This window comes from Myotis daubentonii, chromosome 3 (assembly GCF_963259705.1).
Source record: "Myotis daubentonii chromosome 3, mMyoDau2.1, whole genome shotgun sequence".
NCBI classification, from domain to species: Eukaryota; Metazoa; Chordata; class Mammalia; order Chiroptera; family Vespertilionidae; genus Myotis; species Myotis daubentonii.
In genome coordinates this window covers 171,443,195-171,463,572 of record NC_081842.1, presented here as the reverse complement: position 1 = coordinate 171,463,572, position 20,378 = coordinate 171,443,195, and the positions used below count along the sequence as shown (strand labels likewise).

Sequence of the window (20,378 nt, the reverse complement as noted above, 5' to 3'; positions counted from 1 at the left end):
GGTCATTTATGACAAACCCACAGCTAACATCATACTCAATAATAAAACATTAAAAGCTTTTCCTCTACAATCAGGAACAAGACAAGGATGCCCATGCTCACCACTTCTATTAACACAGTATTAGAAGTCCAAATCAGGGCAATTAGGCAAGAAAAAGAAATTTTTTAAAATATGCAAATTGGGGGAAAAGTAAAACTGTCTCTTTTTAGCAGATAACATGATCTTATATACAGAAAACCCTAAAGTCTCCACCAAACATTATTAGAACTAATAAACAAATTCAGTAGTTTCAAGATAAAAAATCAATATACCAAAAAAAAAAAATCAGTTGCACTTCTCTATACTAAGAAGGAACTATTGAAAAGAGAAATTGAGAAAAAATCTCATTTACAATAGCACCAAAAACAACCATATACTTAAGATTAATTTAACCAAGAAGATGAAAGACATATCCATGAAAAACTACGAGACATTGATGAAATAAATTGAAAAAGACACAAATAAACATGATACTCCATGATCCTGGACTGGAAGACTCTGTATCAGCAGTGGTTTTGGAGGGGGCAGAAAAGGATTGGCTCTGAGAACCTCAGGCCATTATCGCTTGTACTATCTGGTCACCTCTGCGCCCTCTTCCCCCTGCCCACTGTTTCCTGAGTCACTAACCACCCCAGCCCACTTCAGGAGCCCGGAATCCCCACAAGCAGGGAGGCAAGACCACTGCTCTAGTGAACCATCGTATCCCACATTATCCCTCTGCCAGACCCTGCCCTGCCTCTGGATGTGAGGTTTCAGCGGAGGCTCTGAGAGCCAGTGAGGGCTGTTGAAGTTGGAGCTTCTAGACCACCCACCTGGAGAGCTGTAAAAATTACTGCTGTCCCTACCAAAAGAGCCGCAGAGGGGAAAAGATAATTTGTCAGCATAGAAAACCAACACTGAAAATATGAAAGGCAATTCCCTAAATTCACTACCACTGCTGTAAAAAAGGTGAAAAGAGGACTTCCAGGCAGGAGTGTTTTCCAGGCGGTACTGTAATACAGACGCCTTTGTCAAGGAGAAAGGGTGCAGGCTCTGTAATCTCCTTAATGACAAGTGAGGCTCCAGGGAAGGGCAGTCACATTTCATAATGACTAATTAACTTGCTTGAATTGCTACTTGCAGTAGAAAAGTTTCCCAGAGAAATCATATTCTTCTTTTTAATTTTTTGACAATTCTCCAAAGGAAGGCAAGTATGAGCAAGATATTAAACCACATTGTTTTTTGTTCCCACAAAACACTATTGGTCATTGCATTATCAATGACTCCATAAAGATTCTCATTAAATTTTCAGGACTTCTAGGGACTAAAAGAAAAAAAGCAAACAAATGTTATATCAATGCAGCTAAATATAGGTGATATTAAATATAATGAAATTAGGGGGTATTGGCACATAGAATGTAGTTTTCTTATATTTTTGTTGATTTCAGAGAGGAAGGTAGAGGAAGAAATAAAAACATCATTGATCAGTTGTCTCCTGCACGCCCCCTACTGGGGAATGAGCCACTACCTGGGCAGGTGCCCTGACTGGGAATTGAACCGTGACCTCCTGGTTCATAGGACAACCATTGAACAACACTGGCTGGGCAGAAGGTACTTTTCAAAAATTCTGCTGTTTGTAATTAGAGATTTCTGATTAATTCATATTGAGATGGATTATAAATTTGTAGATTCATACTTACTAAACTGGGTTAAACAGATACACAATGTTCCTTAACATACTAATCATTTTAGACTCTTCATCTGCATTTATTTCTTCTTCTTCTAATAAACCACCAGAGTTCTATAGAATTAAAAAAATAATTTTAAAAAAAACCCTAAAAACTGCTTCACAATCTCTCTGAAGTTTGCAACCCACTGATAGAGGCTAAAAATTATGCTTTTCCATGAGGAAGTAATAATCTCCTGTATTAGTTTCCTGTTGCTGGTGTAGCACGTTATCACAAACGTAGTAGCTTAGAACAATTCAAATTTATTATTTTACAGTTCGGGAGGTGAGAAATCCAAAATCAGTAGCATTGGGCTGAACACAAAGTATCAGCAGGGCTGTGTTACTTCTGGAGGCTTTAAGAGAGACCAGTTTCATTGCCTTTTCCAGTTCTAGAGCCTGCTTGCATTTCTTGGCTTGTGGCCCCATCTTAAAGCCAGAAGCATAGCATCTCCCAATCTCTTTCTCTGACTCTCCTGCCTTCTTTTTATAAAGACCTTGTGATTTCATTGGACCCACCCATAATTTCCCCATCTCAAGTCCCTTTTGCAATAAAAGGTAATCTATTCAAAGGTTCTGGGGATTAGGGCATGGATATCTTTGGGGGATCATTATTTGTCCAGCTACGTCTTCTCACCTATCCACACACTATCTATTATTACAATTTCTTACTATTCATTGTGGAGGTGCAAGCAAAAGAAATCAAATCTGGTTCTCTTAAGTAGGAAGAGAATTATTAGGAAGATAGAAATTAGGAGAAAGGCTGGCAAAATGGTCACAAGCAAGATCCAAGGGACGTTAGAGCCAGAACCACAGCCAAAATGTTGGCCTCAGAAGAACGGCCTACCCTGTGCCCTGGAGACCCCTCTGGTGCTGCTGTCACCAGACCTTGGATATAGCTGCTGCATGCTTATTGGATTCCTAGTGATTTCCTGGAGCTGTGTGTCCTGTGCAAGCTGGGGGAGGTGGGCATCTGATGAGCCAGGCTTAGGTCATCTACTTAATGCTCGACTGAGGCTCGACTGGAAAGCCCTACCTGCCTCTTACTTATTTTAGAGAAATATGGCCACAAAGAAGTATGTCCCGGTGCTGGGCAACTACAAAAATGGCAAATGTTCACTAGACTCTTCAGACTCAAGAAGTAGGTACAGCCGAAGCCGGTTTGGCTCAGTGGATAGAGCGTCGGCCTGCGGACTGAAAGGTCCCAGGTTCGATTCCGGTCAAGGGCATGTACCTGGGTTGCGGGCATATCCCCAGTAGGAGATGTGCAGGAGGCAGCTGATCGATGTTTCTCTCTCATCGATGTTTCTAACTCTCTATCTCTCTCCCTTCCTCTCTGTAAAAAATCAATAAAATATATATAAAAAAAGAAAAAAAAAAGAAGTAGGTACATGCTGTGCTTGAGAGCAAGGCTGCACTTTTGAAGAATCTTAAATCACTGAGTAAAACTTGGAAGTTGCTTATTCTTACATATAAAGTTTTGCTACACTCTGACATCAGACCTTCACCTCTATGTGGTCTTCACTTAAGAAAATTTCCTGGGTGGCTGTTGCTTTTAACCTTTCCCTCTTCTTACTCTTTCTCTTTAACAATACGAGTGCCATACATATATCCATTGCCTTCTTCTCCCTCTATGTACCAAGTACTTACAAGCTAGGAATATAGGCATGAAGATAATCTCTGGAATATGTCTAGGCACACCCTTCTATCCTTAATATGCAAGGATGATACTGTAACCCATGAAATGATTCATCGTTTGACTTGTTTTTCAAGGTGTGGTAATGAGTTTGTTCTGACATATCCTTTTCTCTGCCTTGAGCATCTGGTGCCTGTTTGGTATGTCTGGCCATTGCCTTTTGCTTTGCCAATGACCTGAACTAGAGTCAAATCTCTACCCATGGCCCAATAATGTTGAATTCCAACCATGGGGCTAAAATTGGCCTGGGGAGATAACACTTAAATGCTGTGAAGCAGCTGAGCTTATTAGGAGAAGGAGATTAGAAAGAAACTAAAAAGGGATGTTTATGTTTTAAGAAAAGAAGGGTTGAAAAAAATTCCAATGATTTGAAAAACATACCCTTTGTCTCTTTTTATATGACTCCTTTTTTCTTGAATACTGATATCTAGAACCTTCTGAGAGAAAGGTCTAGAAAGGTCCTTGTGTGAGCTCTGGTCAGAGCCTTTATGGTGCCGACCTTGGTTAGTGCCGACAGCAAGATTGGCAAGGGAAAAAGTAAATAAAGGAACCTTATAAATGTCCATAACCTTTGGTCCAGCAATTCCACTTACAGAAATCTAGTCTCAGGAAATAAACAGAGATATGGAAAGAAGATTTGTGTACAATGATATTTATCCAAAAGCTAATTATAATAGTAAGGATTATATTACTATAATATAATAATAAGGATTTGGTATGCAATCTAAAAGTTCAATAATAGCAATAGCAAACACTTACTAATCTTTTAATTTGCATAAGGCATGGTGCCAAGTGAATTATATGAACTATTTCATCAAATCTCACAAGTGAAGTACTATTATTATCCAATTTTATAAATGAAGAAACTGAGTCACAGAGAGGCTAAGCAACTTGCCCAGAGCCATGCAACTCCAAGTAGTGGGTCCAGACTTGAAGTGAGTTTTGTCTGAATCCAAAGCTGGTGCCTGACACCATCACCATTCCTCAACAGGGGAATGACTAAACAAATACAGTAGCAACATGATGAAATATTACATTGTCATTACTAGGATGGTTTTGAACAATTTTTAATAAAATGAGGAAATGTTCATGATATAATATTTAATGAAAAAGAAAAACAGTAAAGACTACTAGGGTACAGATATACATAAAGGATTGTTAACAAATATAAAAATAATTGTTTCCTGTTTGGGAACAAATATAAAACAGTATTTTCTTTTCTATACTCATACTTTTCAAGCAGCCTACAAGTAGTATGCATTGTTTGTACAATAAAGGAAAATAGTTGGTTTTCAGAAAAAAATAACTCTTGGCTGGAATGTTCTATGAATCAGTGCTAAATGCGTTAGCCCAACTGTAACCCTTTGTGGTGGGGTTCAGAGCCCTAATGGCCAGCCCCCGGAGGAGCAGTGGCTAAGTCTCAGCATGGGAGAGGCTGCTCTCAGGGCTGGCTGAGCCTTCCCATCCTGGGCCAGCCTGCGGCAGAAGTGAGGTGATGATCAAATGCGGCCAGTGACCAGCAACACTGTCAGAACTGGATGGAAATTTTCACTCTGCAACTTCTGCCTATGTGACTGTGGGCAAGTCATTTACCCTTTTTTACACCTTTGTTTCCTCATCCATAAAGTAAGGACAATAGCACTATGCACCTGATTAAGTTGTTGTTGAGGATGAAATGAGAGGAGGTAGGTAAAGTGTAGTACATCGCTTAGAAGGCATAACAAAGCACCCTTTGCCCCTTGGTGGACAGGGTAGAGGGAAGGGCTGAGCAGATTGATTTGACATCATCCATAAGAAACAGATGGAATGCATTATCGCTAAAACCAAATCCCTTCCAGCAGATTTTATTAAATTATGCTGGTATTTGGTGAGCCAAAATAAATATAGTTATGTTTCTAGTTTTGGCCAAGTATAAGAAACTACACATTTTGGTTTTTTGAACACACTGTCTTCTATAAGATTAACTCTAGTATCCAATGTCAGTGCACATAAGTTATATAAATTTTTTTTATCAAAGTAGAGATAGCCCTAGCTGGTTTGGCTCACTGGATAGAGCGTCAGCCGGCGGACTGAAGGGTCCCGGGTTCGATTCCGGTCAAGGGCATGTACCTTGGTTGCGGGCACATCCCCAGTAGGGGGTGTGCAGGAGGCAGTGATTGATGTTTCTCTCTCATCAATGTTTCTAACTCTCTATTCCTCTCCCTTCCTCTCTGTAAAAATCAATAAAATATATATTTTTAAAAAGTAGAGATAATTTGGGTTTTCTGAGTATACTCAAGTATGTACTGTGAGAGTAATAGGCATAATTTAATATTCCGTTGCAGGGACAGAATTGTCTCATTATGGATATGACATGGCAGACATTAAATAAATAATAAAAACACCACAAGGCTTTTCTGGCACATTAGGCAATACACTGATGAGTACAGCTGATATAAATAGTTTTTCCATCATAAAATCTTTGTGTGTACACCACTCTGTGTTTGTAAATGTGTTTGTATGTTAAAATACTTGAAAATACTATAAATTACTAATAGCAAGGAGGTTATGGGGATGGGATTAGAGATTGTTCTTTTTCTCTCCTTTTTATTTTCTCTGTTCAAATTATTTTCTCTTATTATAGTTACTGCTTTTATAATGAAAAATGATTAAGTATTATTTAAGAAATGACCTAACCACTTGGTGGCGGTATGCCATGAAGAATATAGTCCATATGGCTTCATTGCAGTCCTACACTAAAAAAATTTGCCATTGGCTTGATTTCTTCTACAACATTCTTGTTTATAACTTGCTTTACTTCAGCTATTCAATTCTTTGTGAAATTGCTCTCTGATAATTAAGCCTCTTTTTAAAATGACTTTAATTTAATCTAATTTAAATGAATGAACCTGGTAGATTTGAAACTATGATGACAAAGGACCCAAGAGGAAGACTGTGTTTATTCTCTATTAGGGCTAATGAAGACCTAGTCAGATATGAAAATTTTGTTATATGATGCAAATCACAGGCTTAGAACCATTTTCAGGATTGTCTTCTGTCAGCTGGGTGGACAGTGTCCTTGAAGTCACCTCTGACAGCTTTTAATGATCAGTTTCATTGTCAAATAACCACCTATACTTATACAAAAGAATTACATTAACCTGTGTTAAAAGCCAACAGCAATATATATTCTTAAATATCCATGCTAATTTTAAAATAATGAAAATGAAATGAAATCCAGCAACATATGCTATAAACCAGCCGTGGGCAAACTATGGGCCGCAGGCCGGATCCGGCCCATTTGAAATGAATAAAACTAAAAAAAAAGAGACCGTACCCTTTTATGTAATGATGTTTACTTTGAATTTATATTAGTTCATACAAACACTCCATCCATGCTTTTGTTCCGGCCCTCCGGTCCAGTTTAAGAACCCATTGTGGCCCTCGAGTCAAAAAGTTTGCCCACCCCTGCTATAAACCCATGGTTTTGGCATACTGAAAATTGTATCACATTTTAAAGTTACATTTCTCTTTAAAATTTCAAATTAATGTAGATGCAGACTCCTGCATGGGCTCCCCGAGAATGAACAGAAGCTTATAAAATACTAATTTAGATGAATAAACTTGGCTGTTGGGCATGGGGCAGAACCTTGCTCCCTCACAGTTTGATGGAACCACATACCTGGAAACAAAAGACTTAATGAAGCATTGTGAAGCCGAAGGGAATTTCTGATTTGTCACAATTCACAGTGAAACATTCCCCTCTTGCTGTGGAGAAGCCAGAATAAAAACACGGGAAAGATCTTTTGGCTTTTCTAATGTTTTCATCTTCTAAAGTGCCCTACCCATTGTTCTTAGAAAACTGCTCTTCAATGGAGCTTGTGCCGGCACCCAGATCATCCCTTTTCGAACATTTCCAAAGACCCATAGGAACCTTTGTATTGGAACTCTATGATATTTTTTCCTCAAAGAGAGTTGTCTGGGCCACGTAGCTTGTTTTATTCAAGTGTGTGATGTCTCGGTGGCAGCTAAGGACACCACAAGTTGTGATTCCCCCTGGCTCCTAAGTACTTTTTTTTAAAAGAAGAATTTGAACTCTGAAATCAGAATGAATAATGGGGCTTGAGGCACGCCTGGGGATCCAGGGCTTAGAACCATTTTTACCATTCTCTTCTGTCAGCTGGGAGAATCATGACCTTAAAGTCACCTCTGGCAGCTTTTAATTATCAGGAGGGAAGAGATGGGTAAGGAAGCTCCAGTACTCTTGAATTTAGACTTGAAAGCGAGTTCGAAGCCAAGGTTGCTCACCCCACCCTGGTCCGAAGCTTTCATTAGTAGTGTCCTGACAACCTTTATAACCAGCTGGGGCTGGGCAAGATCCTTGCCAGTGGAAAGGAGCAGGGGGAGGTCATTAGTGGCATTCCTCCCCCGTGTTACAACCTCCAGAGTGTCTGCTAATCAAAACTGAGCCTCCTCTACGGTGGCTAGAGGCTGTTCACTAACAGCATCTCACAGATTGTGCAAAGGCAAAAGTGACACATGTTGGGGGCTCGCAAGGAAGCCTGAATTTTATTGCATCGTCTATTGGAAGGAATAAAGTAGAGACCAGTTACTGTACATTTTTTTTCTGGCTCAGTGAAAGAAATGAAGCTCCTTGGTATTTGCTGCCTAGAAGCCTCATCAAATTAGCAGACACACCTTGAAGTGTTATAAACCCTAAGTAGTTTCTATTGTTTTTTTTTCCTCCTTTGGGATTTACCCAATTAAATAACAACAAGAAGAAAAGACACAGTTGAAGGCCTTTGAGTTTATTCCATCGTTTAAGCCTATTAAAGTTACTGACTTACTTTCATCATCTCCAAATGAGTAAAGAAACTTAGGAAATTGGGTAACCTGAGTGAAGATATAAAAGCTGATGCTATTTTCTTTTTCTTTAAGTTCCCCTGGTCACACCGAAATCATTCCAACATGACACTCAGAATTCTGGGCTTCGAGTTGCTTCCATCTTTAAAGGACACCTCACTTCTGGTGAGAAAATGCAATGTGGGTTTTTATAGTGGTTTTTAACGAATCATTTATTTGAATTCTCCCTACTGAAAAATTGTGTCAGGCATACCTTTCTTGATAAGAAGATTGCCTATATACTTTCTATAGGAAAATAATCAACAAAGATCTCCTTAAAATTGAATTTAAGGAGTGGTGGATGTAGGTGGATTTTACCAGATTTTGCTCCGTGTTGAATATGTTTTCATTTTAATTGGTGCTAGGGCTCAAGACCCCAAAATGTTTTTCTAAAACATTTCCATTATTTCAGTGTCTACCATGTAGTAGAAGTTTTATATACATCATCTTTTTTAATCTTCAAAATACCTGGTGAGTTAAGTGTTACATATGTATTTTTTTGGTTGGGAACACTAAAGTTCAGGGAGGTTGAGGAACTTGTGCCATTTCACATTAGGTGACAGACTAAAATTCAAATCCTATTTTTCAAATTCTGAAGTCTTTCATACAATCAAGATCTTATTTTATTTGTTAGTATGACTCAAGATTTTCCATTGATGAGCATAGCTAAATATTTTAGGCATAAAAAGATATTAGATCAGGTTGTAGGTTGTGCAATGGGCAAATACAACTCTAAATAGAAATTTCAAATTGAAAAACTGTAGGCGTGACTATTTCACTACTGACCATGGATAGACCATTTTTCTCCTTGCATAGAAATCTAACAGGAATAGCATAAGAATTTTTGCAGGTTATATTAACAATTTTTTGGACTTTTGTTTATTTATTTAACAAATACTTATTAAGCAACTACTATATGCCAGGCACTGTTCTGGGTGCTGGGGAATCAGCAGTGAAAAAAGTGAACAAAACCCCTGTCTTTTGTTGTTGTTGTTGATCCTCACCTGAGGCTTTTTCCCCACTGATTTCCAGAGAAAGTGGAATAGAGTGGGGGGGACAGAGGGAGGGAAAAGGGGGGAAAGAGAGAGAGAGAGAGAGAGAGAGAGAGAGAGAGAGATCGCTGTGAGAGAGATGCATCGACTGGTTGCCTCCCTCAGGTACCCAACTGGGGCTGGGGATTGAACCTACAACCCTGCCTTTGACTGGGAATTGAACTTGTGACCCTTGGGTCCACAGGCCGACACTCTAACAACTAAGCAACACCAACACTCTAGCAACTGAGCAACACTGGCGGGGCTGAAAGCCCCCTGTCTTCATGGAGTTTCTATTCTAGATAGATGGGGCGGGGGGGGGGGGTAGGGGGAGAGGGAAGGGTGGAGAGGAAAACAACAAACAAAACAAGAAGAATAAAGTCAGGCGGCGGTACGTGATATAAAGAAACACGAAGCAAGGTATGAGTACTCTGAACTTGTACATGTGAATCAATTACAAGGCAAGTACTTAGGTTCAGTATAGATCCCTAATTACAGATGCCTACACAGACCTGCACCTTGATATCTCTGCTCGAATTGTGGAGGCTAGGAGCTCAAGGCAGCTCTACGAGACAGGTATGATTACCTCTACTCTACAGAAGAGGACACTTGAGCTTCAGCAAGTTTATAATGATGCCCTGAGGTTAGAGAGCTGATAAGTGGCAGAGTCCATTTCAAACCCAGGCATCTCGGGTCACTCTGCTTTATCCTGGTCCCCTTTGCCTGTCTGATATTAATGTGGGGATTCTCTATCCTCCTCCAGGCACTAATGCCCAAGGGTATGTGGCAGTCAGTATCTTCCATTAGTTGCATGAAATCTTCAGCAATTGTGTTTTAGTCCCAGGAAAACACTGATTTCATATTCCACTGGAGCTCTGGAGTAATCTAAGCCTCTGACTCCAACTGGCTTTAGGAGAGGAGCTGCAAGTGTATGGTAGGTGCGGCAGGGAAATAACTAGAGGAGGGCCAACACAGTGTCTGCCTCGTGGTAAGTATCTGATACACATTTGCCAAAGGGAGAGAGGAAGAGGGATGGAATGGAGGTTAATACCCAGCACGGCTCAGAACAAACTCCAGTGTGATAAGTCATTTCTCAATTACAGTCTATATTTAAAAATAGAAAATAGGGAGAAGGTGTGATGATCTTGGTAGGTAACACATGTTGGATATATTATACTAATTATTTAAAGATTTCAGGGATTAATTCAACTTCAAAATGTGAGGAAAGCTAGCATTGTTTTTAAAATAAAATGTGAGTGCAAGATGTATAACAATTTATATTTTTTTCTTATTACATATATTGTTCTACTAGTAAGTAGAGTGAATGCTCTTTCTCAGCAGGAAAAAAAAATCATGAACAATCAATTTTGAAGAAATGACAAGTTGTATACAACTTCTGTCTCACACAAAAGGTTAAAAACCGCACACAACAAAACCTCAGTTATAATTATGGCCAGCTTTAGACTCTGTTACAAGCAATTGAGAATTCTCACTTGTGTCAGAACCCCATTTGGCTCATCACTAAACCTTTTTATATAAAATATGCACGCACTAGCTCAGAAGAATGTCTAATGCTGACCACATTTGCTAGAGTTGCACTTCCAGAAACCCGCTGACATCAGATATATGCAAACCTTCGCTTTGAGGAGAGTAGAGAGAGCGCAATGATTCTGATATCGCATGGACACTGATGCTTAGCTGAAATTATTTTTCTTTCCTCTCAGACAACAGGCAACAAGACATTGGACTTTTATCAGGAATGGTCTCCTTTGCCGTTGTGTTTTCAATTCTTTCTTTGATTGGGATATTTAACAAATCACTCCGAACTGGGTAGGTTTTCACAGAATTTCTATTTTTCTGATTTAGATCATATATTTGTGCCACCAAAATGTAGTTTATTCAGTTATTTACAAGAAAAAGCCATCAGCAATTTTATTCAGAGGAAGGGAAAACAAAAGGAACAGTTATGCCAAACTCTTTACAAATGTCACTCATTTAATCCTCACAGTGACCCTGTCTAATTTACAGATGATTTACACAAGGTTTACAGAGGTTAGGTGGTCAGCCCAAGCACTAGCCAGGAGTCCAGACCTGGCTGATCTCAAAGCCCATGTACTCTCTTTCACTACACAGCCTTCTCACTGTGCCCTCAAGTTTATCTACAGTGCCTGGATTCTTTTCTTTTTTAAAAAAAAAAAATATATATATATATATATTTTTATTGGTTTCAGAGAGGAAGGGAGAGGGAGAGAGAGATAGAAACATCAATGATGGGAGAAAATCATTAATTGGCTGCCTCCTGCACGCTCCCTTCTGGGGATCGAGCCCACAACCTGGGCATGCGTCCTGACCAGGAATCGATCTGTAACCTCTGGTTCATAGGTTGATGCTTCAACCACTGAGCCACAACACCTGGATTCTTTAGAGTGGTTAAGTCATATCATAGCCTGCCTTGAATTCTACCAAGACACGCTCCCTGGATCAGTGCGAAGAGAAGTGCAGCACCGTTTGAATTCATCACTGGATGCCCACTGTGTTAGTGTTTTAGCATGTGGGCCCAATGCCCGTCCTTGGCCTTCTTCAGTCATTTCCCTGAAATACGGTATGGGTAAAGATCTCCGCTTCATCATTTAAAAATGAGACTTTGAGGAAAGCAAGGCCTTACATTTCCTAAATTTTACTAGATGCGCTGAATACATATTTATAATATGTTGTTTCATGTGGCAGTCTCCCAGTACATCAATGACACACACATTTTAACACATATGACTGTGCTAATTGGCATTGAGTCTCTCTTTTTTGCCATCCCTTGTTTCATGAGATAAACTTTCTTTTTTTTAAACTTATAATCAAAACACAGTAGAATGATTTAGAATGAGCTATTCTACATAAAGTATACTAGTGATTTTTAAAATGTATGTAGGCTTCTTCCTCAGAAATTAAGTATTTAAATTACACATTAATAAACATATCCCTTGTACCTTGGGCAAATGAATATGGAACTTTACTTTCAGTTGTTTTAAAATATACTCAACTACAAAGCCCTCTGAAATATTTTAATATTCAAACTTATACCACATACAAATATTCATATTTGTGTTACCTGAGAAGTCTATGTTGTGAGAAATTTTAAATAACAGTAAATTTGTTACTAAGAATAATCTAAGAATTAGCTTTCTGTTGATAATGACAAATAAAAAAATAGGACAATTCTTTGCTAATTTAATTATTTAAATATGTATTATTTTTAAAAAGATAAAAGAACAAGAGATAATTCCAATATAAGTATTGTACATATTAGCAGATACTGTTATTTACTGTAATGATACATTATTTATATAAGCCTTATTTCAGAAATAGAGCTAGAAAACAGAGAGTAAAACATTTTAAATAATGAAACTAAGAGTGGATATATATATATATAGATATCTCTCTCTATATAGATATTCTTACTGTATCAGCAGCTGTATAAAAACTTTTCTACAATAGCATGAACTTACTAATTTGGTCTAATTTTAGGTATAGAAAGAGAGTGTAAATTAGTAAGAAAGCTGAATCATGAAACATTGCATAAATGTGTAAGGAAATTATTTTTACCCTACAGTTCAAGGTCAAATTGGCCTAGCGAAGTACTTTCAGACATTTTGGTTGTTACTTAGTAAAAGTCCAAAGAGAAGCTGCTTAAACAGATTAACAAGTCTGATCTGTTGTTAATGGATGCACTGTTACCATGGGAAAATGTACCATAGATCAGTTTAGTCTCTTCTAAGTTCCTGATACAATCTTTTTCTCAAATCAATTTTTACTATAAATGCAGAAAATGCTTCCAACACAGTGGCAGTGCCAAGGGATAGCTTTGGGGAAGAAGTGGGTTGTACACAGCTTCTCCCTCTTCTTTCCATCACCCCACCCCAGTGATCCTAAATAAGTACACAGGCTAAATAAAAAATGCATTCTCACTGTGCCACAATACTGTAAGACAGTTTCCCAGTCCTCCGATTCCATCCACATAAAGAAAGTCTGAACCACCACTATCATCTCAAGCCTACCTGGAATCATTACAAATTCAGAATTAGAAAAGCTTGAATTAAATGGTTTTATTATATAACATTTTCTTCTGTAATATTTTTCTGTGGTTGTGGTCATCTTGGAAAGTTCTACAAAATATCCCTTAAGTTTTCCAAACCTTTCCACACTGAGATCTCCTGCTCATCATGCTTTGCCATATCTAACATATGTACAGTTTTCACTTCCAGGGTTGTTCTCTCACTTATCTTGAATCTAGCGTGAGTGTTTTGAAATGTCCCGGCTCATTAGAGAGAAGCAGAGTAATAGAGAGAAGAGAAAAATCCCTGCAGACATTGAATCAACTTCCCACTTAACTATTTAAAGAGATTAAAATCTTAGCTTCTGCTTCAGAAAGCTTGATTTTATTATGCATTCTATTCAAGTTGATTTTCTAATCTCTCATAGGATTGCCTACACCAATCCTCAAGTAAAATGCTTCTAATATACATTTTTGCTTTTTAGCATTAAAAGAAGAATGTTATTGCTAATACCAAAATGGCTTCATGAAGACATTCCTAGTATGAAGAACAGTAATGCTGTGAAAATGCTACAGGTAACTAAACACCATCAAATAAAAACTAAACGGCAGCTGTGTCCAAGAGTGCAGCTCAATAGAGTAGAATTTCCATTTCAATAAACAAATGTGTGTACATATAAGCATAACTGTATAAACATATGTAGAACCAAACTAATACATATTTTAAATCATACTTAAGAGATGAGAGAATGGAATTAGTAAAAGAAAAGAGAGACAGAAAAAAAAAAGCTATTCAACATGATGAAAGAAGGAGAAGAGAATAGCCAAAGAACATATATGCATGGACACAGACAACAATGTGCTTAGGGCCAGAGGAAGGAGAGGGTGGGTGTGGGTGGAGGGGGGAGTAGGGATTTGGGGACTTCTGTAATAATGTCAACAATATAAAGAAAGATAAAAGGAAGAGAGAGATAGAGATAGAGATAGAGATAGAGATAGAGATAGAGATAGAGATAGAGATGAGATAGAGATAGAGATAGAGATAGAGATAGAGATAGAGATGAGATAGAGATAGAGATAGAGATGAGATAGAGATAGAGATAGAGATAGAGATAGAGATAGAGATAGAGATAGAGATAGAGATAGAGATAGAGATAGAGATAGAGATAGAGATAGAGATAGAGGGAAAGAAAAGTGAAGTGAAGTGAAAGATTGTTAACTAGGTGCCAGAGTCACTTGGTGGCCAGGAAATTGGGAGGTGTCTTCAGGGACCAACGGAAGAGGGCAGAAAGGTTCAATTGAATGAGCCTCACAGACCCAAAGGAGTTTTCATGAGATTGGAGAAGCAGGTGGAGCTTAGGAGGACACCACTTCACTCCTGAGACCCAATGGAATTTGAGAAAATAAATGTGTGAGGACTATGAGGGCAGGTGTCACTAGGGGTGGGGTCAGGTGTTCGCTTCAGCAAAGAAGAGAAGGGTGAGCCAGAAGACCTTGAGGACATATGGGCCTTTGCTGGTTATGGAGGAACTGTTGATGATTACGAGTGAAGGGAAAGAATCTGCTGTGTGTGCTCCTACTTTCCAGCACTCTGGCCTGGCCATCGAGAGACTCAAAACCTAGTCAATGGGACAGACACATTATCCAAGCATTGCAATGCAGTGATGTAAGTGCAGTGACAGGAATAAGATGAGACATGACAAGAGTATACTGAAAGATGAATAGGAGTTGCTCAGAAGATACAGAGAATGTTTAAAATCGAGAGGACAACCTGAGCAAAAGCACAGAAGGGAGAGGAGTGTGCTGGGTATTGCTTTATCAAAAGGATTTACACGAGGAGTACCTGGAAAAATACTGGAATGGTGAGTGAGATAAGATCATGCCATGGCCGGTTTGGCTCAGTGGATAGAGCGTCGGCCTGCGGACTGAAGGGTCCCAGGTTCGATTCCGGTCAGGGGCGTGTGCCTTGGTTGCGGGCACATCTCCAGTGGGGAGTGTGCAGGAGGCAGCTGATGGATGTTTCTCTCTCATCGATGTTTCTGGCTCTGTGTCTCTCTCCCTTCTTCTCTGTGAAGGGTCAATAGAATGTATTTAAAAAAAAAAATCACAAAAGGTCTTACAGCTATGGAACTTCATTCCATTGACCAAAACTTTAATAAAATCTGTATTTTTAGCTTAGGAACCCCGTGTTCAAATGATGTGAGGAAGACTAGTATTTGTAAGACAAAATGGCTCTATTTGGAGCTTCGGCAAGCCAGCCCATTAGTCAACTCCTTCCCCATTTCTCTAAGGCAGCGGTTCTGAACCTGTGGGTCGCAACCCCTTTGGCGGTCGAATGACCCTTTCATAGGGGTCACCTAAGACCATTCTGCATATCAGATATTTACATTACAATTCATAACAGTAACAACATTACAGTTATGAAGTAGCAACGAAAATTATTTTATGGTTGGGTCACAACATGAGGAACTGTATTTAAAGGGCCAGAAGGTTGAGAACCACTGCTCTAAGGCAACAGTTTTCAGCTTTGGTTGCTTATTAGAACCCTGGCCCATTCCAGGATCTCTGGGGGCGGAGAATGGGTCTGGGGAGACTCAGGCAACAGTATTTTCCAAAGCTTCCCAAATGATTCCACTTCATGGCCAATGTTGAGAACACTATTGAGGGGTTGAAAACTACTGCTAAAGACAATGAGGAGCCTGTGGGAGTTTTCAATTGAAATAGACATGGTCCTAGAAAAGAGGCAGAGTTGGGGGGGTCAGAGAAATGAGCACAGTGAGGTGTGGACAAAGTGTCAATAAGCAAGAATCCATAGTGCTGACTCATTTGTAGGGGGTCTATAAGACACAGGAAATAAAATGAGTCCATGGAGTGACAAGGAGCAGGTCATTGGTGATCGTGGGCCAGAGGTTCAGTTGAGAAGTGAATGGAGAAGGAGGAAGTGGGGAGTAAGGGTGGAGACATCTTTTGATGAGTGCTGTCTAGAAGGGAAGGGAAGAAAGGGGCTATGCTGACATGTGGTCAGCTTTCAAATACTTGTGCAATGAATGAATAACAGTAACTCCAGAGGGGTGTGGAGTCAGAAGCATGTTTGTACTAAATTGGACAGGCCTGAGAAAGATTATTACAGAGAGGGGAACGTGACTGAACACGACTGTGAAGAAGAAGGGAGGGAATGGTCTAAAGCAGTGGTTCTCAACCTTGGCTGCACATTATAATCACCTGGGAATCTTTTTAAAATCCTGATTTCTGGGCCTCATCCTCCAGAAATTCTGTTTCTTTGTTAGTAATGTTGTGGCCCCACCCCATAACAAAGAAACAGAATTTCCGGAGGATGAAGCCCAGAAATCAGGATTTTAAAAAGATTCCCAGGTGATTCTAATGTGCAGCCAAGGTTGAGAACCACTAGTCTAAAAGAAAGAGGTGGAAAATCCACCCTGAGCAGGAGGAGGGATCTTTGTCTCTGGATACAGGAAGGAGAGAAAGGGCTTGGATGGCTGACAGTGGAGGGGTGATCTAAACAACTGAACCCACATATGTAATGAGGTACAAGGTTAATTAGCTGAAGGACAAACGTACATTCACCAAATTACAGATAACAAATACTTTAGTCTTGATATTCATTCCACTTAGTAGTTCTTTTTTGCTCCCCTATTAATTGTACTAGGGCATTGGGAGCTTCTTATGGCTCAAGGAAATGTCTCTGATCCCTCGTGATCAGATCCTCTTCTTCCTTTACGGCCCTCACTCTGGAATAGTTCCCGTTGGTCTCTTGTGTCCTTCGTTGTGGTTTGACTCCCACCCACTTCCTCACTTAGTTGCCAGCCTAAAGTGGGGAACCACCTCCTTCCCCAGAACACAGTCACCTTGTATTCTTAGTTTCCTGCAGTGTCTAGTATCAGGGGTGGGCAAACTTTTTGACTCGAGGGCCACAATGGGTTCTTAAACTGGACCAGAGGGCCGGAACAAAAGCATGGATGGAGTGTTTGTGTGAACTAATATAAATTCAAAGTAAACATCATTACATAAAAGGGTACGGTCTTTTTTTTTTTTTTAGTTTTATTCATTTCAAACGGGCCGGATCCGGCCCGCGGGCCGTAGTTTGCCTCCGGCTGGTAGTTCCTTTGACCTCATCCGTCCTTTAACTACAGTGGTTCCCCCTTATCCACGGTTTTGCTTTTCCCACTGTTAGTTATCTGCAGTCCAAAAATATGAAATGGAAAACTCCAGAAATAAGCAATTCATAAGTTTTAAATTGTGCCAATTCTGAGCATTTGTCGTGTATCCAACTATATACACTACCTGCCCATTAGTCACATGGTAGCCATCTCAGTTGTCAGATTGACTGGTGGTATTCCAGTGCTTGTTTTCAAGTAACCCTTATTTTATTTAATAAAGGCCCCAAAGCAAAAGAGTAGTGAAGTTGGAAAATTGGCTATCCAAAGAGAAGTCATAGTGTATGTCTGTATAGGAAAGAAAACAAACATAGTATATACAGCCATCTTCTGCTTAATGATGGAATATGTTCTGAGAAATGTATTAGACAATTTTGTCCTAGTGCAAACATCATAGAGTGCACTTCCATAATGGTACAGCCTACTACACACATAGGCTATATGGTACAGACTATTGGTCCCAGGCTATAAGCATGTACTGTGTGTTACTGCACAAAACAATACAAGATCAAATCAAGCATGTGAAAAATGATTCAATCAGGAGAACTCTATCGCATCAGGGATTAGGGCATCGACACATGCATTTCGGAGGGACACAAACATTTAGTCCACAGCAGAAGCTATAATTTTACAGTTGTGTTGGGTGGAAGCTATGTGCCCTGGGAAGCCAGCCATCAGCTGGAAAACCTTAAGACCTTTTCTTACCCAGAAGAATGATCAGACTTTTATACAAATAAAAATCTTCTTCATCTACCCTCCTGATTACCACACATGTGTCTGAATTGGGAGCAGCTGCACAGCTTTAGAAACTCAATTCAAAACACTTCTTACAACCTTAGTCTCAAACGAAAGCGAAATAGGATTCTCCCCCTACCACAGTTTTTCATTTAAGCAGCCAAATATTTTCTTGTAGTAAGGCTCCATAATATTAAAAGATATTCCAACATATTTCAAAACCCAAATTTTAAAAGGCCCTGAAACAATATGCAGAACGCTTTCTTTTTAAAAATTTTAAACCAAGACATGTCCTTAAGACAGGGATTATTTTTATTTTTCCTTTCCTTCAGTCTCTTCAAGGGAGAATTTAATAAAGGCTTGGATTCAAGCAGGGTAACAAAGGAGAAAATCCTATGGGAAGATGAACAATATGAGAAACAGGAGAGGGAAAGGAAAGTTGAGGGAAATTAGAATTCCAGTCCTTATCCAGTTATCCAGCTGGCCCCTTTAAATGTCTTTTGTAAATTAAAACAATGCTTTTTCTTCCCAGGAAAAGAGTGAATTTATGAATAGTAATTCCAGCGAACAGGTCCTATATGTTGATCCAGTGATTACAGAGATAGAAATCTTTCTCCAAGAAGAACACAAGCCCATGGACTGCAAGAAAGGAAGGAATACAGGAGCCCTGGAGACAACAGAGTGCCTGCAAAAGTCACTGCTCGCCAGTACTACAGTTGTGTATATTCCTGATATCAACACGGGATATAAACCCCAGATTTCGAATTTTCTCACTGAGGAAGACCATTTCAGCAATGATGATGACACCGATTCCTCAACTCTCAAACCAACAGTTGGTTCCTTAGACCTGGGAAAAAATGCCCTTTTTAAAAAATACCCTAATTTTGCTCTTTCTGTCTCAAGTATGAATTCATTAAACAATACACTATTTCTTGAAGAATTAAGCCTCATTTTAAATCAAGGAGAATGCAGTCCTTCTGACATGCAAAACTCGACAGAGGATGAAACCACCATGCTTTTGGAAAATGCTTCCCCCAATGAAACTCTTCCAGAACAGACCCTGCTGCCCGATGAATTTGTCTCCTGTTTGGGGATCATGAATGAGGAGTTGCCATCTATTAATTCTTATTTCCCACAAAATATTTTGGAAAACTGCTTCAATAGGATGTCTCTCTTGGAAAAGTAGAACTGTGTAGTCAAAATTAATGTGAGAAAGCTGCCTTGCAATCTGAAGTTGAATTTCCCCCTCAACATAAATTTAATTCTGCCCTATTTTTTATAAATAAGAGAATTAAGATCCAAAGATGGAATATACTTTATGGTCACAGAAAAAGTAACAATATTAAGGACACCTCATGTATTTTTTTAAAAAATCAATAATATCCTTTTCATTTTCCCTCCATGCCAGGCACAGAACAGCTCTCTCTGTTGTAGGAAGGATAAATAATACAAAATATATGGCAGTGAAGTAAATGCTGAAAATAGTTATTTAAAACCAAGACATTAATATTAGCTTGCCAGGGAGAGGCAAGTTTAATTTTCACTTTATTGCTTAAAATTATCTTGAGTAGATAAAAACATAGCCCCAATAGCAAAATAAGCAAAGGACAGAAACAGAGGAGCAATTAATTAGCATGTTTGCTGTATTATTTTTTTCTACTATTTGCTATTCAGCCCTTAGGGATTTGATCTTTCCTTATTTTGTTTTGGTTTATTTTTGTTTGTTTTGTTTTGTTATCACCATTTTATAGTGGGATACAAACATTTTAGTAACTTGCCCAAAGTCTTACAGGATCTTTCCTTATTTTGATTATGAACTAAGGAAGTTATTCAAACAATGATGTGTGGAAATCATGAGATGGTTATTTTTATTCGAGTCAAGAGTGATAGCATTGTTCTCCTGTGGCAAAGTTGGTGTATTAATTACACGATAGTAGAATTAATGAGGTAGCAGATGCAGGATCATCAAGGTGTAATTTTTTTCGGATTCAATTATGTTTTAGATATATGTCAGAAAATTACTGTTAATACAGATATATTTCTAAATACTGGCCACACCTTCCATTGCTTC

The 20,378-nt window shown here is 39.0% G+C and overlaps 1 protein-coding gene across 1 annotated transcript in view; it reads left to right on the top strand.

Annotated features, from left to right (window-relative positions):
- The window catches only part of IL23R (interleukin 23 receptor), a 70,515-nt gene extending 50,530 nt beyond the window's left edge, over positions 1 to 19,985 (top strand). The window contains exons 8-11 of the mRNA XM_059686082.1: positions 8,358 to 8,447; positions 11,077 to 11,182; positions 13,883 to 13,973; positions 18,840 to 19,985. Coding sequence (XP_059542065.1) covers positions 8,358 to 8,447; positions 11,077 to 11,182; positions 13,883 to 13,973; positions 18,840 to 19,493 — 941 coding nt within the window. The 3' untranslated portion in view covers positions 19,494 to 19,985. The remainder of the gene's footprint in view (positions 1 to 8,357; positions 8,448 to 11,076; positions 11,183 to 13,882; positions 13,974 to 18,839) is intronic.
- The last annotated feature ends 393 nt before the right edge of the window (positions 19,986 to 20,378 follow it).